Source organism: Dipodomys spectabilis, unplaced genomic scaffold (genome assembly GCF_019054845.1).
Source record: "Dipodomys spectabilis isolate Male_0828 unplaced genomic scaffold, ASM1905484v1 ptg000221l, whole genome shotgun sequence".
NCBI lineage: Eukaryota > Metazoa > Chordata > Mammalia > Rodentia > Heteromyidae > Dipodomys > Dipodomys spectabilis.
The window spans coordinates 1,262,976-1,286,065 of record NW_024870898.1 but is presented as its reverse complement, the minus strand read 5'-3'; the positions used below and the strand labels follow the sequence as shown (position 1 = coordinate 1,286,065).

Genomic DNA, 23,090 nt, shown 5'->3' with positions numbered 1-23,090 from the left:
GTGCTGGTGACTCATGCCTGTAATCCTAGCTACTCAGGAGGCTGAGATTTGAGGATTGCAATTCAAAGCCAGCCCAGGCAGGAAAGTCTGTGAGACTCTCATCTCCAATACAGGATCAGAAAACCAGAAGTGGCGTGGTGGCTCAAGTGGTAGTGTTTGACTTGAGCTGAGGGACAACACCCAGGCCCAAAGTTCAAGCCCCATGACCAACAAAAAAATAAAATAAACCCAAAGCTGTATAATATTATTAAAGTACATGTTGATCCATGTTGAGGGCCAGGGCTTGTGCTAAATAGCACTCGTGGAATCAATCAGAGAGAATATTCTAAAATAAACAGAACAGTTTGAAAGTAGCAGGAGATTATAATTACAATGAGTCACCATGTCCCAGTTCATGACAGTTATCAGAAGCAAGAACTTACCTTAAAGAGTGAAGTTTGGCCAAAAAAACTGAACAAAATAGTTTGCAAGCCATTAAAAGGAATTCTTTCCCTCAGTGATTTAGGTAAATATATGGAAGCCAAAACCTTCCCCAAAGGGACATCACCTAAGTAAATCTGCCAAGAAAAACCAGGAAACAAAAGCTCAGAGAGCTCAGCCATCGGAACGAAATCTTACTCACTTCCCATCCTATTCTTTTCACAAAGTATCCCACCTAACACTGGAAACTACCTCCATAAACCATACCACCTCCATACCTTTGCCCATGCATGCACATGCACAAACACATGCACATTCAGAAGCACAGGCCAAGATATCCTAGAGTTTATAGACATACACATCTATTAACACTCAGAAACATAGAACAAGATGCAATCCCAGTGTACACAGACATACATTTTCTGAAACATAGGCCAAGGCATGATTCTAGTGTACACAGACAAACAAGCACACTCACACTTGAAATCACAAACCAAGAGTCACAGGCCAAAACATGATCCTGATGCATGTATACAGACAAACACACATATGCATACTCACACTCAGAATCAATGCTCAGGCACGATTTCATGTATATAGATAGACAGACAGACAGACAGATAGACATACACACACACACACACACACACACACACACACACACACACACAAAACTTCAGAATTACAGGCCAGGTTTGTGATCCTTGTGCACACAGATAGAGAGACACAAACTCAAACACAATCAAAATCACAGAACAAGTGATGATCCTGGAACACACACACACACACACACACACACACACACACACACACATAAATAAACAAACAAAATCAGACAAACACACTCAAACTCAGAATCAAATCCAAAATATGATTTAGAATGTATGTATAAACTGACAGAAACATGAACACACCACATACACACACACACACACACACACACACACACATACACACACACACACACACAAACCTATTAAGAATCACAGGTCAAGACATGAGTCTAGTGAACATAAACATAAAGACAAAAATATATTCACAATCCTACTCAGGATCACAGGAAAAGACATGATTGCTCACAGATAGACATACACATTCACCCTCACACTTAGAATCAAATTCCATGGCATGCATGATCCTTGTATACAAAGGAAGACAGACATGCATAGAAGAAATAAAGGAAGGTATAAAACTCTACATAGATGATTTTTGCTTGTATAGTCTTAAGGAATCTGCAAAACAACAACTGGAAATAAATGAACCCAGCAAGTCCATAGGAAGTCTCTTATCCACAAATACTTAGGAGTTGAAATATTTCAGATTTTGAGGGATTTACAAACATATATTTTGCATAGACTTTGCCAATCAGAAGCCTGAAAAGCTCCTAAATCCAAAATTACAAAGTAATTTTAGATTCTGGATTTTTAAATTAAAAATGCTCAGTCAACTTGTATTGCATATGTAATAAAAAATAAATAAACTATACATATTTTATACATAATCAATTGCATTTTACATATTAGCAGCAAATAATTGGAAAATCAAATTTAAAAATTACTCTATTTGTAGCAATATAAAAACAAATACTCAAGAATAAATTTGTCAGAAGACTTCTAGGCATGGTAGCACATGCTTATAATCTCAGTATTTAGAAGTCAGAGGCGGGAGGATCCCAAGTTCAAGTTCAGAGAAACATAGTGAGATTGTCCTTAAAAAAGGTAAGGGTGAACTAATTCATCTGTGATACTCACTAGACATTGTATTGAAAATGAACTATACAACTTGTGGGGGAGGGCATCAGGAGTAAAAATGCTGGGAGGTGACATTGTTCAAAAAGAAATGTACTCATTATCTGACTTGTGTAACTGTAACCCCTGTGTGCATCAACTTTACAATAAAAATTAAAAAAAATAAATAAGAAACAAAAATGTTTTCATCCTTTGCGTGCCAAAAATGTTTCATGTATTTGTGTGTGTGTGTGTGTGTGTGTGTGTGTGTGTGTGTGTGTGTGTGTGTGTGTGTTTGTCCTACAGCTTGACCTCAGGGCCTGGGCACTGTCTCTGAACATTTTTTTATTTTTATTGTCAAAGTGATGAACAGAGGAGTTACAGTTATATAATAAGATAGTGAGTATTTTCCTGTCCTCCCTCATTTTTCTCCCACTTTCCCTCTCCCCGACCCTCTCCAAGTGGTACAGATCATTTCCAACATATTGTCTTGTTAGTATCACTGTTGCACGCTTATCAAGAAATAGAAACAGATGTTGACAGGGTTGTGGCCAAAAAAGAGCTCACTACACTATTGGTGGGAATGTAAATTTGTTGAACCACTCTGGTTCAACCACTAGAGGTTCCTCAAAAGACTAAAGCTTCCCTATGACCCAGCTATCCCACTCCTGGACATTTATCCAAATGATCACAAATAAGGTCACACTAAAGCTACCAGCTATGTTCTCTGCAGCATTACTTACCATAGCTAAGATATGGAACCAACCCAGATGCCCCTCAGTAGATGAATGGATCAAAAAAATGTGGTATATATACCCAATGGAATTCTATGCTCCCATCAGAAAGAATGATACTGCCCCATTTGTAAGGAAATGGAAAGACTTGAAAAAAATCATATTAAGTGAAGTAAGCCAGACCCAAAGAAACAGGCTCCATGGTTTCCCTCATTTGTAATAATTAGAATATGTCTAGGATATCACTAGCAGAGGATCACTATAACTCAATAGCTATGACCATATAAAATAATGCTAACTGAAATGAACTCCAAGATAGGGAAACAAGAGTTTTTGTTTCTTTGATTTTGTTTTTGTTTTTCAATGTACTCTGTGAAGTTATTTCTCTTTTCTCTCATTTTTTCCCCTTTGGTTTAATCCCCTGTTGTCACTGATTTTTATTTTTGGTACTCTATGTCATGTATATATGTTTATGGTTTGGGGAAGGAAAGGGGAATAACAAAATGATGAGACAAAAAACAAAGGGTGAACTAATGCAACAGCAATACTCACTAGACACTATATTGGAATTGAATTTTATAACTTGTGGGTGAAGGGAGTCAGGGTGGGGGGCCAGGGAAGGAAAGTGGGAGAAAACAAGGGAGGAGGTAACAATGTTCAACAAGAAATGTACTCATTGCCTTACTTATGTAACTGTAACCCTTCTGACATCACCATTACAATAACATAACATAAAATTTAATATATAAAAGAGCCTCGCAGACTTTCCTTCCCAAGCTGGCTATGAATCACTACTCTAAAATCTCAACCTCCTAAGTAGCTAGAATTACATGTGTGAGCCACCAGTGTCCAGCTGACAAAGATTTCTTTAGACAAGTTGCATATATTTACTCAGGGGAAAAAACTACAAGACAGACATGGGTATGAATTAATTATTAAGATGTGTATCCTTAGACAAAATTTTAACTGTTTTGTTTTTCTTACATATTCACAAAAGACTAACACAATGCACAATATATTGCAAGTACTCCATAAGTGATGATTGACATAGGAGATGATTTTCGGTCACAAGGCCATATTTGGCATATCACAGACATCATTCCAACTAAGATGTCAGCCTACCAAGGGTTATATGAGAATTCCTTGGGAATCCCCTAAAGAAATTCTAGTAATGTTCTTTCTCCCATCTAAGAAGTTCCTGAATGATACCTGGAAATAGTTGCCTGGATCTTTTCAGAGTTGCACTCACCTCAGGAGCTGTGACTTCATAGGAACAGATGCTGAAGGCCATACCTTCAAACCTGTGGTCCATTCGCAGCACAGCCAAAGCCAGCCCACCCACTGTGATATTTGCCGTCCTCCCTGAAAACTCTATCTTGTGACCAGCACGCTCGATTGTCCTGAGAATTCTGCAAGGAAACATGGGTGAAGAAGAATCTTCCAACTTCATTACTGTAAAACCCATTCTCCTCACAAGATTTACTCATTGCTCTGTGCTCTAATCATCATCTTACATTGTTGAAGAATTATTACATAAGAGCTTGGGAGGGTAGAATTGGGAGGATTGTAGTTTGAGGCCAGCACAGGAGAAAACATTTGTGACATTTTGTGTCAACAAATTTAAAAAATCTAGAAGGGTGGAGTATGGGGCCTGTCTTCCAAATTATGCAGGAAGCACAAATAGGAGGATATTCTAGGCCAGATGGGGGGAAAGTATGACCCTATTCAAACATATTTTTAAAAAATAAAGCAGAAAGGGCTAATAGCAATACTTAAGGCCCTGAGTTCAAATCTCAGTATCACCCAAATAAGATTTCTGGCTTTGGAACCAGGCAGAGTAATATCCAACTGTGGGGCCAGATGTGGTAGCTCAAACCTATAATCACAGCTACTTGGGGAGTAGAAAGTGGAGGAATTGTGGTTCAAGGCCAGACTAGGCATAAAAATTCTCCAGATCCATCTCAATGGTTGAGTGCACAATCTGTCATCCCAAGGTATACAGTAGAAGTACAATGACTGACTGGGCACCGTGACCTGTGCCTGTCTTCTCAAAGATAAAGGGAAGTACAAACAGGAGGATCATAGTCCAGAGTGTTCAGTGCCTAAAGTAAGATGATTTCTCAAATATAACAACCAATCCAAAAAGGAAACTACTGAAGTAGTTCAAGTGGCAAAGTACCTGCTTAGCAAGTATGAGGCCCTGAGTTCACACCCCAGTAATGCCAAATTATAGTAGTAGTAGTAGTAGTAGTCGTAGTAGTAGTAGTATTTAACAAAACATTCATTGTTAGGAAAGCCAAATGACCACCGTGAGCCATAGTTTCTATGCCTACAGAGTCAGGGGTAATATTAGGACACATCCAAAAAAAATTATTTGACAAATTAAGTGAAATTACCATAAAATCAAATGCTTTAGGCATCTGATATGCCTTCTAAGAAGTTTAGATTTTATTTGACACACAACTGAGTGGTTTTAAAAGCAAGACATGATCTGTTATACACATTAAACAATCGCCCTGGCTGCTATAGAGGGACAAGAGTGGAAGCAGCGAGACCAGTTAGGAGGCTAAACTGGTCTCTACTGTATTTAGCCAGAAGAGAATTGATGCTGGGACTGAAGATGAGGACAGAGATAGGAATAGATGGATTCCACTGGAGGTTTAAATAGATTTTTTAAAAGTATAGGTACAGGGGCTGGGAAGGTGGCTCAGTGGTAGAGCGCTCACCTTGCATGCCTGAGGCTCTGGGTTCGATTCCTCAGCACCACATAAGCAAAAAGAAGAAAGCCGGAAGTGGCGCTGTGGCTCAAGTGGTAGAGCGCTAGCCTTGAGCTGAAGAGCTGAGAGACAGTGTCCAGGCCCAGAGTTCAAGCCCCATGACCGAACCCCCCCCAAAAAAGAATAAGAAGAAAAAAAAGTGTATGTGCAGCAGTTATTGTTGACAGTGAGTTAGAAGGAGCTAACTAGTACAATTTCCAACATTTTCTCATTAACACTGATTATACGCATTTTTATAGAAATGTGGAATACTGGCAAAGCGATGGGTTGGAGAACTAGGTTGGAGGTTTGGGCATGGGGTAAGTATTTATTTTAAAGTTATTTTTTCACTAGTATTCAATTCAAAATTGAGGGCATCTTTTCCAACTAGGATTGAAGCAAATTGCAATATACTGTGTTTTGATTGCATACCTATACCTGACTATCTACATTGGTGCCACTAGAACCTAAGGAAGTAATAATAAATCCTTTAAATTTTATGAAGTAATTTCTTTTACCAACATGTTACTACTTACTCATTGCTCACTGGATGCAGATTGGAGGCCGAATCACTTTGTTTTTCTGAAACTGCATTGATTATTTGTAGTATAATCTGGGTTAGCTTCATACTTATCTCATCACACTTTGAAATATCAGCCACTTTAGAAACAATTATACTTGTCTCTTCTTCATCCAGAAGTGAAGCTTCCTTTACCAAGTTTAAAATGTGCTCGGCAACATCATCTGCATTTTCTAGAGGGAAGCAAATTAGAAACTCACAGCCTATATTACCAAACTGAGTTGGGGTGATGCTAGTCTGCCTCTTTCCCATTAAAAATGAAAGGCAATACTGGGTGCTAGTGGCTCATATTTATAATCCTAGCTATTTGAGAGGCAGATATTGGAAACTTCATGCTTCAGTGCAGAAAATGTTCATAGGACCCCTCACAGCTGCCATCCCACCTACATGGGAAGCTGAGAAGAGAAACACAATGGGTTCAGGCAACCCTGGGCAAAAGAAGTTCATAAGACACTATCTCAAAAGAAAAAGCTGCCGTGCACTGGTGGTTTATGCCTGTAATCCTAGCTACTCAGGAGGCTGAGATCTGAGGATCATGGTTCAAAGCCAGCCCAGGCAAGAAAGTCCACAAAACTCTTATCTCCATTTAACCACCAGGAAACCGCAAGTGGCGCTGTGGCTCAAGAGGTAAAAAGCTAGCCTTGAGCTGAATCACTGAGGGACAGCGCCCAGGCCCAGAGTTCAAGACCCATGACCGACAAAAAAAAAAAAAAAGCCAAGAATACAAATTTATATACAAAATAAAGACATGCATTTCATTTGTAAAAGGAAAAAGAAAAAGCTGAATATAGTAGTGAACACCTGTTATTCCATCTACAACAGGAAGCATAAATAGGAGTCCAGTCCAATCCAGGCATAAACAAGAGACCCTATCTTAAAAAGAATTAAAGCAAAAAGGGATAGGAGTGTGGCTCAAGTGATAGAGCACCTGTGTAACAAGTCTGAAGCCCTGAGTTCAAAACTCAGTGCCACAAAGAAGGAAAACCAATACAATGGTGATACATACCAAATTTACACACAGAAAAATTAGGACTTCAATTTCTACAAAGATTTAGTCCCAGAAAATACCATGTAAGTCATGCTTTTATTCATCAAATCTTTTTTTTTAAATGCACCAGGGAACTCTTTTTGTCACTGAAGAATTATCTTGAAATTTTATTCTAATTAAGTTAAGACTTTCAAGTATTGGATTGAATTAAGTAGATGCCTCTATACTCAAATATCAGCAAACATTATGTCTAAGTTTTCATAATCAAAGGTGGTGGTTGTAATTTCCTGTCAAGAACCATCATCTTACAGAAAAGAAGCAAATGTGGACCACATAATAAAAAGCAATTAATTGAGATTTTTCTAGAGAGGAAGAACAATAGGTATTAACTCGCCCACTTTTTTTCTTCACTTTTTATTATGGAAATTTTTAAGCACATACAAAAGTTGAAAGAATAGTATAATGAATCTCCATGTACCTTATGAATCACCTAACTTCAACAAGTATCATTGAAAGGCTAATCTGATTTGATTTACTTTATCTTGTATTTTCCCCCAACCCCAGGTTATTTTAAGGAAAATCCCAGATGTCATATCACTTATTCCATTAATACTTTAGTACATATCTTTAAAATACAGGACTTTCAAATCTAGATCATGCCTGAAATCCCAACAACTTTAGAGGCAGAGTTTAGGAGGATCACAGTACCAGGTCAGCACAAGCAAAGTAAATATTTTGTAAGACTTCCATGTCAACAAATAAATTGTACATAGTGGTATGCACCTGTCAACTCAAATATGTAAGAAGCATAAGTAGGAGGATTGTACTTCAGGAACTCTTAAACAAAAACCACCAGACCCTACTAGAAAAATAACTACAACCCAAAGGGTACGGCACAAGCGATAGAGTACCTAGCTATCAAGTTCAAGGCCGTGTTCTAACCTTAGTACTGCCAAAGCAAAATAAACTAAGATAGAATAAAGAATGTTAATTTGTCCTAACTAAAATCCTAATTAAATTAAAATTATGAAGCTCTGGTTCTACCTCCTTCCTTTCTTTCCTCCCTCTCTCTCTCTTACTTTCCCTCTTTCAATGTCCCCTGACTCCAGCTCCTCATAATGCAACCTACACAGGCTAGACTGTCTTTCTTCCCTTTTTAATTCTTTTTTCCCTATGAGCAACTATCCTCTTTATCAGAAATTAAGTAATCTTAAGAGAAGTGGTCTCTATTCCCCTTACCCCAACAATGGCTTACATAGAAACTGAGTAGGCCAAGATCCCAAGTCTTTGGGAACAAAATGGAAAGAGATGGACTACCTTCATTATAATAAATTAATATTTTATACCTATTAATAACTATCTCCTGGCCAGTTAAAGAACGTGAGAAAGCACTAAGAGTAAGGAATAAAAGAGCAATAGATGAGGGTGAGGATAATCTGACAAAATTAACAGGTGAATTACCATGTTGAAACCCTTTGATACAATTAATGTACATTTTTAAATGACAGGCACAAAAGTTAATTCATTAATTAATTTTAGATCTTCCTACCCCAGCTTTCCAATTGTCAAAATTGCTGGCACCACACCCAACCCAAAAGACATAAAAATTCTACACAATAACAAGAATTCAATATATATCCTGCAAAATTAAGAAGAATGAAGGAAAGGATGAGTAGGGAAGGGATGGGAGACTAAAGAGTGACATTGATCAAGATATAGTGTGTTCATAAACTGAATTGTTAAATGCTGACCCCTTTATACAACTACTTACAGATAATAAAATAAATAAATAACACAAAATGAATGACAGAAAAGTAAGCCAGCTTTTCAATGGGAAGGGGAGGGCCAACAGAGAGGGTAAGTGAGGGTGATTATGATGGAAGTACTTTATATACATTGTTGAAATTGTTTTAAGAAGCGGAAAGAGAGATGGAGAGGATGAGTTTCATCCGGGTACATTGGATGCATGTATGGAAATGTCACAACGATCCCCCTCCTGTGCACAACTAATAAAAAAAAAAAACTTTAAGAAACCTAAGAGAAAAATAACAAGTAAGATAAGAGTGTGTTCATTCACAGATTGTCTAGTGCTCTTATTAAATTGCTCAAGCTTTGTTGAAAATGGAATCTCCGGGGCTGCCTCGTCATGATTCTTTGGCCTTCCGTGGTGAGACTTCACTTCACACAGTCCCTGCTGTGGCAGAATGAAAGTAAACAACAGGCCAATGGGAGGCTAACTATACTGTGGAAAGTAATTACAGAATTTTCATCTGGAGTTATAAAGTTTTTCAGGGAAATTCAGGATAAATTATACTCATTGTGTAACAATTTGATGTCCCTAAACAAAATCAACCCATTAATTGCAGAATAAATGGTTCCCCATTGCTTGAAATATTGTTACAAATGGTCTGCAAATAATTGCAACAATCAAAACAACGATAACATCTGGTCTTTCTTGAGCAAATTCGGTGAGTCCATGTTGTAGTTATCTATGGATGCATAATAAATTACCCCAGTTCATCATTATCTCTTGTAGTTTTGTGTGTTGAGTAGCTCAACTAAGCAATTCTCACTTGAGAGGGATTTCCCAGGCAGTTGCAGTCAGATAGAAGCTGGAACGGAACATAGGTGAAGGAGAGCCTGCGTTGGAAGTTTAAAGTGGAAAACTTACATGGCTGGCAGTTGGTGCTGACTATGAGCTAGTCAACTGAAGCTGTGGACCGAACTGACTACATAAATGGCCTCTAAGTGATCTAAGTTCAGAAGTGGGGTGGATCCAAGATGTAATATACTTGAGTCAGCTTTTACTAGTTTATGAGAATCAATTAAAAATTTAAGGGCCATTTTTGAGCTGCTTATTAAACACAACCACCATTAAAAATTAAAGTAAGCCAGGCACTGGCGACTCACACCTGTAATCCTAGCTACTTGGCAGGATGAAAATCAGAGATCATGGTTTGAGGTCAGTCTAGGAAGAAAAGTCCCCAACACTCCATCTCAACTAACAGCTGGGTGTTGTGTGTGCCTGACTTCCTAAAGCTCCACTGCATGCTGACATTGGGAGGATTGAGGTTCCAGGCCAGACCAGGAAGAAAAATCCAAGAGACTTTTGTCAAAGGAGGGAAGCTAGACATTGTCCATGCACTTGTGATCCTGGTAACTACAAGAAGCCTAAAGGAGGTGGATGACAGTTTAAGTGAGCACCAGGTCAGGAAATTAAACTCCATCAGCAAAAAGTAGTGCTGGATGTGTGGCGCATGGGTAGGTTTTTTCCATATCTATTTTTATTGTAAAAATACTGTACAAAAGGGTTACAGTTATATGAGTAAGGTAATGAGTACATTTCATATCGAGCATTGTTACCTCCTCCTTTGTTTTTTTCCTTACCATCCCTTCCCTCCTCACTTCCCCAACTCCTCCTTCCCCTCCTCAAGTTGTAAAGTTCGTTTTCAACATAGTGTCTTGTACATCTCACTGTTACAATGGGTCAACCTGTATCCTTATTTCAGCATTTTTTATATCCTTCCCCCTCCCCAAATTATAAATATATATATACAAGGTGCAGAACACAGGAATCAGATACAGTGAAAACAGTTGTTAGAACTGTGAGGGAAAAACATACAAAAGAAACAAAAGAATCACATAGTGCATTATAAGTACATTAAAAACAATAGCAAGCAAGAGAAAAAACCACTTGTGTTCCTGTCTTGGGGTTCATTTCGCTTAACATCATCTTATATGGTCATATGTACATAGCTTTTGACCTTTTCTGTATGTCCTAGACATGTACTAGTTATTGAAAATAAGGGAAACCATGGGACTTATGTTACTTTGGGCCTAGCTTACTTCACTTAGTATATTTTTTCCCAAGTTTTTCCATTTCCTAACAAATGAGGCAATGTTAGATTTTTTTTTTGCCTAGCAAGTGATAATGTCCTGAGTTTAAACCTTAGTGTTTCATTAACTTACAAATAAATTAGTTACATTAAAATGATGATTTCATAATGCATTACTTCCTATTTATTTTACCAAATCTTATTAATAAATGTTCTTGTGATTATATCCATTGTCTCTTAGTGACTACATGTCTTAGTTTGGATTTAGGTGTGGAAGGACTATAACATCATGTAAATTGGCAAATGCTACAAATAAATGCTTTTCTTACATTGAACTGGGTGTAAGTATTTTCCAACACATCACAAGGTTACTTCCAGTGAGGTATCTGGGTTCTGAGAGCAAGTATCCCAAATGAACATAGACAATAAGTAGACAGAAACATCTAAACTTCTGCAAAGTTAGTCTTATTAATAGCTTCATTAGTTATTAATAGTTTATTAATAATGATTGCCAGATTCTACTACACCAAGCCGTCACCAGCCAACTCTGGTTGATGAAGAAAGAATAAACTACTTCTTGAGATTTTAGAGAGCAAGACATTCTCCATACATGTTCTCATTTAATCATTTATTTAATAACATTATGTGACACGTTCTCTTAACAGCTCCTTTATACAGATTAAGAAATTGTGAAGGCATGCTGACCCTCTCTGTCTCCAGAGCTTGAGTTCTTTCATGTGACCTTGTTAGTAAATGTCCCATATTCCCATCTCTGCACATTCAAGCCTTTATTTCTTTTCTCCATATTGTTGAGATTTGGAATGGCAGTGTTTTGCAGTCCTTCTCTCTCATCTGTCTCTACTGGAAATGGAACCCAGATTCTCACCTGCTAATCAAGCAGCTACCGTTGAGCTTCACTCCCAATTCCTATGTTATTTTCTCAGTACCTCTTTATTCTGTTTGCCACGATGGTGACATAGACACAGATGGGAGATAATTCTGAGACAAGTCCAAGCCAACTTCATTAGAGCCTGTAGCATACTACAGTCGTATCTCATGAATGACAAAATCTGAGCACAGAAAAGAACTCAAAGAACTTTTGTTTTTTTTTGGTCGGTTGTGGGGCTTGAACTCTGGGCTTGGGTGCACTCTTCAGCTCAAGGCGAGCACTCTACTGCTTGAGCCACAATGCCACTTCAGCTTTTCTAGTGGTTTATTGGAGATAAGAGCATTGCAGACTTTCCTGCCTGGGCTGGCTTTGAACCGCGATCCTCAGATCTCAGCCTCCTGAGTAGCTAGGATTACAGGCGTGAGCCACCTGTGCCCGGCCCTCAAAGAACTTTGAACACAAGGCCACATTTTCTAACTGTCCCATGCAAAAGTGGTAAGAAAAATGAGCACTAAAGTGAGAGAAATGAAATGTTGTTCTCCAACTAAGAGATTGAATGTTCATTGGAAAGATTGAAAAATCAAAAAAATAACTGAACATAATACATATTTTTTTTTGGCATTGCACTCATTGCTCATTATGCTACCTTGGAAGAAGAGAAGGATTCCTCCAGAGCTAATATTTGATAGTTCACTTTTCAGTTATATACATTATAATCACCATCCAACTGTTCTCTCACTCTATGGTAACTTTTCACAGTCAATTTTTTTAGAAAAAAAAATCTCAACACGATACAGTGCTTTAGTTATTGTTATGGCTGTTTCTTAACTTTTCTCCCACAAGAGAAAATTCTATTAGCATGTCTAAAGAAAATGTGTCACTCAGAGGGAGGGAGGTCAGCATGAAATGCAGCCTTGTCTATCGTTCCCTCCGCTCTCTGCAAAAGGCACCACTCCCTCCTGCCCTGACTCATGATTGCCCACGTAGAAACCTTCAGAGCTTGTGATCGCTTTTTTAAAAAAATTCTTCTACAAATCCTCCCGCAAGGATCTCAAATTTGTAGCTTCTGCAAGGAAGGCAAGTCTGAAAAGTTCACTGTCAGCAGGTCGAGTCCTTAGCCCTGGCACCTCAATTCCTGACAGTTCATTAAGGCAGAGACTCAATGTATTCGGTGCAGCTATACCGGGAAAGTTGTGTAGAAATTAAAATTCTCCCGTGAATACACATTTGCTGTCCCACTTCCTAGTTCCCACACACTCATGGTTTTTTTTTTCTGTTTGTTTTATTTTGTCGGTCGTAGGGCTTGAACTCTGGGCCTGGGCACTGTCCCTCAGCTTTTCAGTTCAAGGCTAGCGCTCTACCACTTGAGCCACAGCGCCAATCGAACCCAGGGTCTCATGCTTGCAAGGCAAGCACTCTACCACTGAGCCACCTTCCCAGCCCACACGCATCTTTTTACTACAACCTCACATGGTGGAAGGGGCTAACAAGTTCCCGCAGGCCTCTTTTATGAAGGCATAAATCTAATTCATGAGGGTTTTACTTCATGAAGAAATCAGTTCTCAAATGCCCCAACTCCAAATGCTGTTACCCTGGGGTTAGCATTTCAACCTATAAATAAATATTCATTTATAGCTTCCTTTTCCCTGAAAGAGATATACAGATGATGCCAAACATGATGGCTCATGGCTATCATCCTCTCTATTCAGGAGGCAGAAATCCAAAGGATCCTGATTTGAGGCCAGCCCAGGCCTCACAAGACATCTCAACTATTGAAAAGCTGTGTGTTGGCATATATATGCCTCTTATCCCAGCTTTGTGGGAAGCATAAATAGGAAATCACTGTCCAGGTCAGCATAGGCACAAAGTGAAACCTTATTCATTAAAATAACAACAAAAAATGCCGGGAACATAACCTGTGTAGTAGAGCACTGGCTGAGTAAGTGCAAGGCCCTGATTTTAAATCCAAGTACCACCACCACCACCAAAAACAAGATCCATAGATGATAAGTATGAATATGAAAAGACATTCAACACAATATATGGCACTGGGGAACTGCAAATTAAAACAACCATAAACACATGTTGTATACCATAAAAGTACACAACTTTTATTTGTTAATTGTGAAAAGGGTTAAACAGTTTTTTAAAATGAAAAAATGAACACGCACCCATTGAAATGGCTAAAATGCAAAGCCCTGAAAACCCTAAGTGTTAATGGAACAAGAGGCGCTCTCACTCACTGCTCATGGGAATGTAACATGACACAGACACTTTGGAAGGTGTGGCAATTTCTTACAAAATGCTTTCCAAACAAGTCAGGAGTCACACACTTGTTGACGTTTAGAAATATGTCAAAAACATATCCATGTTAAAAAAAAAACCCCTGCATTGTATTTATAGCTAGCTCATTCATACTTGCCAAAACTTATAAATCACCAACATGTCCTTCAGCAGGTGAATGGACAAACTGTGGTATGTCTAGGTAATGGAGTAATAGTGCTAAGAAGAAATGATTGAATAAATCATGATAAGTCATATGGGATACTTAAATGTATTTTACTAGGGGTAGGAAGTAAATATAAAAAGGCTGCATAGAGTATGACTTTGGGAAAAGGCAAAACCATTGAAGACCATTAAAATAGCCATTGTTTGCCAATGATTAGCAAGGCGGGAGGGGTGAATAAGTGAGAGCAGTGAGATGACTCTGTGGTCCTCTGCTTGTGTACACATGTCAATACAAACTTGTGCAAATGAAGCTTGGTGACAGTGATGTGTCAGTGCAGGACATCAATGGTAATAAATGCTATCACTCTGCTGCTGTAATCACTCTGCTGTATTTGTATCACAGTGACCCACAGGGTAATTCTGTACTTTCAGTTCAACTCCATTGTTAATCGAAATTCTATGAAGAATTAAAAATTCAAACCTTTTAGCTAGAATTAGCAAGACAAAAAGAATTAAGAAACAACTCACAAATGAAGGTATATGGCTAGAGAGTGGACATTACCATCAATGCTAGTCTAAAAAATGGACCAAACAAACCTTCATAAAAATGGGAGGAAACTGGGAACTGCAGTATCAGCAGGGATAAAAAAAAATGGCGTAGTTGCTGTGGAAAATTCTTGTGTAGCTCCTCCAAGAGAGAAAAACATACGGCCACAAAAATTATCCAACAAATCCTCAAAGAAACAACTGCCCAATAAATAAGTGGGCTAAAGAACTTACAGAGAAACTTCTCTGAAGCAGAAAGAAGGATGGCCAATAGACACATGAAGAAATGCTCAACTTCCCTAGTCATAAAAGAAATGCAAATCAAAACAACATTGAGATACCACCTCACCCCAGTTAGAATGGCAAAAATCAAGAACTCTAACAACAACAGATGCTGGAGGGGATGTGGACAGAAGGGAATCCTACTGCATTGTTGGTGGGAGTGTAAACTTGTTCAACCACTTTGGAAACTAGTATGGAGGTTCCTAAAATGACTCCACATAGAGCTCCCCTTGACCCAGCAATCCCACTTTTGGGCATTTACCCGAATGATCACAAACAAGACCATACTAAAGCTACCAGTACAACTATGTTGATTGCAGCATTATTTACCATAGCTAAGATATGGAACCAACCCAGATGCAAGTCAGTAGATGAATGGATCAAGAAAATGTGATATATATACACAATGGAATTCTATGCCTCCATCAGAAAGAATGACATTGCCTCATTTGTTAGGAAATGGAAAGACTTGGAAAAAATTATATTAAGTGAAGTAACCCAGCCCCAAAGAACTATAGGTCTCATGGTTTCCCTTATTTGCAATAACTAGTATATGTCTGAGACAAACAGAAACTGTCAGACAAGTTGACGTTAGGCGAAATGAACCCCAAGATAAGTATTCAAATTTTTTTTTCTTTCATGCGATTGTTTCCAACATATTTATAAAATGATTTCTTGGTTGCTTTGTATGTACCTCCCCCCAGGGTATAAGCCCTGCTTTCCCTGTATTTGATGCTGATATAATTTGTGGAGGGGAAGGCAAAAAACAAACTGTTTAAATAGGGTTACAGGTGGACCCATTACAACAATGAGATGTACAAGACATTATGTTGAAAAATGAACTTTTCAACTTTGGTGGGGTGGAGAATGGGGGGTTAGGGGTAGGGGCAGTAGGGGGGTGGAGAGGGGAAGGCATGGTATGAGGAAACAAAGGTGGAGGAAACTGCTTGATAAATATACTCACTATCTTGCCCATGTAATTGTATCCCCTTTGTATGGTATTTTCACAATTAAAAAAAAGAAATGCAAATCAAAACAACATTGAGATACCATCTCATCCCAGTTAGAATGGTTATAATCAAGGACTCTAATAACAACAGATGCTGGAGGGGATGTGGACAGAAGGGAACCTTACTGCATTGTTGGTGGGAGTGTAAACTTGTTAAACCACTTTGGAAACTAGTATGGAGGTTCCTCAAAAGACTCCACATAGAGCTCCCCTACGACCCAGCAATCCCACTTTTGGGCATTTACCCAAATGATCACAAACAAGACCATACTAATGCTACCAGTACAACTATGCTGATTGCAGCATTATTTGCCATAGCTAAGATATGGAACCAACCCAGATGCCCCTCAGTAGATGAATGGATCAAGAAAATACAGTATATATACACAATGGAATTCTATGCCTCCATCAGAAAGAATGGCATTGCCTCATTTGTTAGGAAATGGAAAGACTTGGAAAAAATTATATTAAGTGAAGTAAGCCAAGCCCAAAGAAACATAGGTCCTATGGTTTCCCTTATTTGCAATAACTAGTATATATGTCTGAGTTAAGCAGAAAAGGTCAAATAAGTTGATGTTAGGGAAATGAACTCTAAGGTATGTATTCAAATGTTTTTTTTTCTTTCATGCGATTGTTTCTAACACATTTATAAGATTATTTCTTTGTTGCTTTGTATGTCTCTCCCCCATGGTATAACCTCTGTTTTCACTGTATTTGAAGTTGGTATAATTTGTGTAGAGGAAGGGAAAAAACAAATCATTTAAATAGGGATACAGATGGACCCATTGCAACAATGAGATGTACAAGTCGTTATGTCAAAAATGAACTTTACAACTTTGGGGGGGGGAGGATTGGGTAGGGGAGCGGGGAGGGGGGGATGGAAAGGGATGGGAAGGGGAAACAAAGGAGGAGGCTACAATGCTTGATAAGAAATATACTCATTATCTTGCCCATGTAATTGTAACCCTTCTGTACAGTATTTTCACAATAAAAAAAGAAAATGTGATATATATACACAATGGAATTCTATGTCTTTATCAGAAAGAATGACATTACCCCATTTGTTAGGAAATGGAAAGACTTGGAAAAAATTATATTAAGTGAAGTAAGCCAAGCCCAAGGAAACATAGGTCCCATGGTTTCCCTTATTTGCAATAACTAGTATATGTCTGAGACAAGCAGAAAAGGTCAGATAAGTTGATATTAGGTGAAATGAACCCCAAGATAAGGACTCAAATGCTTTTTCTTTCTTGCGATTGTTTCTAACATATTTGTAAGATTATTTCTTTGTTGCTTTGTATGTCCTTCCCCCACGGTATAACCTCTGTTTTCACTGTATTTGATATTGGTATAAATTGTGGAGGGGAAGGGAAAAAACAAATTGTTTAAATAAGGATACAGGTGGACTCACTGCAACAATGAGATGTACAAGACATTATGTCGAAAAACAAACTTTACAACTTTGGTGGGGGAGGGGGTGAGGTGGGGTTATGAGGGGTACGGGGGAGGTAGATGGGAAGGAGAAACAAAGGAGGAGGCAATAATGCTTGATTAGAAATGTGCTCATTACCTTGTTCGTGTAATTGTAACCCCTCTGTACAGTATTTTCACAATAAAAAATACTTTTTCAAAAAAAATTTGTCCACCAGTGTTCATACTAGACTGTTAGTAATAATCTTGATGAAAACAACCAAATCCATAAAATCCATGAGTGAATATTATATCTATATAATAGAGTATTATTTAATCATTACAAACGTTGTGACCTACAACATGAACAACCCCCAAAGTCATTGTAAGAAGACCAGAATAAGTAAAATTCATACAGATAGAAAGAGAAACCAAAGGGAGAGAAATGGAAATGTTGTTACTGGGGTACAGAGTTACTTTTCAGGGTAATGAAAATATCTTGAAATTATTGATGATAATTATACAGCATAATGAATGAGCTAAACTCCTTGAAAAAATACCATGGAACTATACATATTACGTGAGTGATCTGTGACTAGATCCATTAAAGATTTTGTGAACTATATTGAGATAACAATTTTGGGGAATCAAATCAGTAAAGGTCCAAAAGTTGGATAACACTATGTTGCTTATGGTATTTGGAATCAGACAGTTTCCTACCTTGCAAGCAGGAGTATGCTGATGCCATCAAAAGTGTGACTGACCTAGCAATTCCGTTCTCGGGTATACTGTGTTTGTACAACATATACTTCAGGTGTACTGTGTTTGTACAACATTTCAACCTATGTGTGTCATCCATTACAGAGGTATTTCTTTTTTATTGTGTTTGATTTGTGTGTGTGTGTGTGTGTGTGTGTGTGTGTGTGTGTGTGTGTGTTGGTCCTAGGGCTTGAACACCAGGCTTGGGTGTTGTCTCTGAGCTTTTGTGCTCAAGGCTAGTGCTCTACCACTTTCAGCTTTTTTGGTGGTTGATTGAAGATGAGAATCTCAAAGACTTTCCTGCCTGGGCTGGCTTTGAACCTGTGTCCTCAGATTTCAGCTTCCTAAGTAGCCAAGATTTCAGGCATGAGCCACCAGCACTCAGCTTCCATGTATTTTAAAGACATGCACCTTATTTTGAATCTCTTTTATTTAACAATATGGAATACAGTCACAAAATGGCATAGACCAAAACCGAAAACGAATTCATTTCTATAAAAGCAGCTGTGTGTCTATGTGGATGCTTGTACTGGGTCTTGAACATAAGATCTAACACTTTTGTTTCTCTTTTTCAGTTTTTGCTTATCTTTTTTCACTCTACTACTTTTAGCTTCTTGATGTATAATTGGAGATAACAGTCTCTTGGACTTTTCTGCTCAGGCTGGCTTTGAAACAAGATCCTCAAGTTTCAGCCTCCTGAGTAGCTGATATTGTAGGCATGTGTCACCAGTACCTGGCCTACAAATACATTTTTAATAGAAATGCAACCTTCTACACAAGCTGCTTCGAGAATGCCAGCTCTGAACCATTTTATATACCAATAACAATGTGTTTTTGAGGCTGAGTGCAGCATTTCACTCTTAAAACTTCAGCTACTGGAGAGGTAAAGACAAGATTAAAGTTCAAAAACTTGAAGCAAAAAGTTGGTGGTAATCCCTCCCCATCTCAACAAACAAGCTGTGTAGGGCATGCCTGCAATCCTAATTAAACAAGAAGCATAGGTGGGGAAATTGAAATCCAAGACCAGCCTCGTCATGAACTGTGAGAACCTATCTGAAAACATGACTAAACCAAAAAGCTCAAGTGTACAGCATCAGCAGAACAAGCAAGCCAAATGAACACGAGGCCCTGGGTTCAAGACACCATACTGCAAAATAAATAGTAAATAAATAAAATGGAAAATAATAATGAGTCATAGAATAGAAATGACCCATTGCAACAATGATACTCACAAGATACTATGTTGGAAATGAAATTTACAACTTCGGGGTGGAAGGAGGAGTGGGGAAGGTGGAGGAGGGAAGGGATAGTAGAAAAACAAAGGAGGGGGTGACAATGCTTGACCTGCAATGTACTCATTCCCTTACTCATGTAACTGTAACCCCTCTGTACAACATCTTTACAAGAAAATAAAATTTAAAAAGAAATCATAAAGCCAAACAAAAACAATAGCCCCAACTTCTCCTGCACCCCACTCCACAACCACTATCTATCAGGACTGGGATTTGTTTAAGGAAGATGTTAATGATGTAAGCTTTGTGTGTACTCTTGCTGGTCTCAGGAAATATGACAAACAACTTGAGGTTCAATGATTTCTTCAACGTGTGAAAGACACCTTACCATCACTTATGGTCACATTAGCAAGATCCACAATCTTATCAGGAAGTCCTTGAAGCAACTTGCATTGCTTAAACCTTGGTTTTTCCCACAGGGACTTGCCTGTTTGGATGCTGATTGAACTGAAAAGGACGAAAGGGAGGAATAAGATGCATTACTTAGCTTTCTCAATGAAGGATTTATCCCTCTCACCCACCCTTAGCCTCTTGGCCAAGTGGAAGCCCAGTAGCTGGAAATGGAGCAGGGAATAGGAAACCTCTATTTAGAAATGCACCTAATTTCTCAAATCTATCTCCACATCTTCATTTTGTTCAAGTCTCTGGTGTTGAAAGCATTGCATCATATTGGCCTCATCATGGGTCCTCCCCCTGTGCCTCACCCAATGCAACTCATTTCAAGGCACCCAGTGCACTCTTTGAGCACCTGATACACCACAGGAGTGATAAGAGGTAACACAGGCAGATAGGGTGGGACTGTGAGCCTACCTCTACAGCTTGCAATTCAGTGGTTGCAGACTGAATGTAAACTCTCTAAAACCAGGCAAAATGATAGAGAAGCTGTGTTAACAAAAGTAAATCAATCAACCTCCAAGAAAGGAGAACTTTCTTTCCATGCTTGAACTAAGAGGAGCTTCACACTGAGAGGAGAGATGGAGCAGAAATGTGTAGCACCCATTTGAACCTCTAAGCAGAGACAAGGAAATGCCCATTGAATCCACAATAACAAATTGCCAGTAGGGCTGCAGGACACGGTAAAGAATAGGAACGTAGAAGATAAGCCAACAGGAATGGGAGTCTGAAGTCTTGAACACTGCATTTAGTGGTGGGGATTTCCTTCTTCCACAAGAGTGTGACACGAAGGCAATCAGACTTTCAGAAAATCATGCTGACAGCAGTGGGGAAGAGAGGTAGGGAGTATTAGATGGTTGCAAGGCATGGAGACTGCCCTAATAACAGACAAAAGCTACTAAAGGCTTACATATCAGGCACAGGGTTGAAGAGGAGAGCCTAGATATGGGCTCAAACTGTGGCTGCCAGAGGTGCCTACCATGCTGACTGATTAGATATAGGCAGGAAAAGGTAGGGTACAGTCAGAGATGTGGCTTAAGAGGGCATTTAAACCTCTGTTGCTGCCTTGTAGTCTTGCCTACTTACATTAATGGCCTAAACCATTAATAGCAGAGAGTCAGAGAAGAGGGCTGATTTTTTAAAAATGGAAAATGATAAATTCAACAATAGAAGGGTAATTTAGTAAATTATTATGGCCCATCCATGACCGCATCTGAGGCCATTTGTTTGAACTGATCTTTTTTTTTTTTAAAAAGTGAATGTAAACCATGCAGAATATTTGATGAACTATTGAGTGAAAAGTTAAATTGCATTATTGATTTGATACCGATGATTACCACTACAGAAAACTTATATAGGTGTGTAGGCAAAGGTAGATTGACAGAGAGGGAAAACATAGAAGGACATGCCAGCTTCAAAAGAGCTATTCAGGTGGCTGAATAATAAGTGACTTCCTCTTTTGTCTTCTTGAAGTTTTTTTCTTATTATAATGCAAGTGTATGTTTAAGTGCAAAGAGTGAAAATCCAACAGAAGAGAGGTAGGGGAGGCAGCACACTCAAATGACATAGAAACATGTTCTCCACTAAGCAGATCTTGGTGGATGTAAAACAGCCATGAGAACCTGATGGGTACATACCAGATTCTTGTAGCATTTTCGTTCTTGTTTTTTATGCATCTAGTCTGGGCTGTCTCAGTAGGGTCAGTTAGCAGCCATTGATAAGTCCCTTTGTATATAGATGGTGTATCATCTGCTTCACACTTTCCTGGCTCTGCAGAGGAAATATAGGCACATTTGGGGGGTGGGGAAAGGCACTTACAAACATCATAAACATTCAGTATAAGCCACATTATTACCTTGTGCATAAGCAGCAGCAAATAAAAAGAGGAAATTGTTTCAATCAAGATATTTAAACTAGGCATCATTGCAAATAGCTTAAAATGGAGTCTTTTTTGTTTAAATAAGCTCTCCAGTTTAACCACCACCAGTTTAGACCTTTTCATTAAAACCACCAATTGACAGGAAAGGCTTTCAGTTTATGGTTGTTTTAAAACACAGTGCACACACACACACACACACACACACACACACACACACACACACACACACAACACACACACTTTGTGAAAAATCAAACCACACAAAGAGGCATTAGATAAAACATTGACAATTGCCTTTCTTATAAAGTACCTACCATTGCCAGTTTGATGCACAAACAAAAGCAGACTGGCTGTAGGTTAGAGAGGCACCTCTTTTTTAGTTTCTTTTCTTTCTTTTTTTCTTTTGGTCAGTCATGGGGCTTGAACTCTGGGTTTGGGCGCTGTCCCTGCGTTCTTTCAGCTCAAGGTGAGCACTATACCGCTTGAGCCACAGCACCACTTCTGGTTTTCTAATAGTTTTATTGGAGATAAGAGTCTTACGACTTTTCTTTCTGGGCTGGCTTTGAACCATGATCCTCAGATCTCAGCCTCCTGAGTAGCTAGGATTATAGGCGTGAGCCACTGGCACCGGCTTTGACACTTCCTTCTTAATGGACTGTAAACTTGGTGGATTAAGTAAACTCGGTAGATCTGTAGGCAAGGAAGCTATCTCTAATGCTGTTGTTGAGGGGGTAGAACTAACTCCTTCGTGGGAGACTGCTAGGCAGAAAGCTGTTCACATGCATTGTCCCACTAAGGGAGATGTGGTCTAGGCTAGTTCCAGGGAATAAGTTTCCCAGTTTAATTAAGCACTACTAGGGACATGATTTTGACTCTGGAAATCTTTCCCTTAGGTGTTGACAAGCTGGCTCAAGAAGTGACTCAACCAGGCATGTATAGTCACCTCAGCCTCCTCTGGGATTGAGGAAGAAAGATGCTTCCTGATCATTTTCAAGGCATATTTGCTAGTGTCATTTGCAAGGTGGGTGGCTGTATGTAATCTTTACAATTCTTTGCCGTTATCCCATTTATTCCTTGCCAAACCACAGCCTGCCCTCTGCTACTTAATTAGCTTGCTGCCAAGAATGATGGCTTCTAGTACC

The 23,090-nt window shown here is 38.8% G+C and overlaps 1 protein-coding gene across 1 annotated transcript in view; it reads right to left on the bottom strand.

Moving 5' to 3' along the window:
* Nucleotides 1–23,090, bottom strand: part of Adgrg4 (adhesion G protein-coupled receptor G4) — a 103,884-nt gene that overhangs the window by 33,717 nt on the left and 47,077 nt on the right. Inside the window, exons 9-13 of the mRNA XM_042697541.1 lie at nucleotides 21,707–21,839; nucleotides 20,005–20,123; nucleotides 6,174–6,390; nucleotides 4,131–4,290; nucleotides 423–557 (exon numbers count right to left, since the gene is read on the bottom strand). Coding sequence (XP_042553475.1) covers nucleotides 423–557; nucleotides 4,131–4,290; nucleotides 6,174–6,390; nucleotides 20,005–20,123; nucleotides 21,707–21,839 — 764 coding nt within the window. The remainder of the gene's footprint in view (nucleotides 1–422; nucleotides 558–4,130; nucleotides 4,291–6,173; nucleotides 6,391–20,004; nucleotides 20,124–21,706; nucleotides 21,840–23,090) is intronic.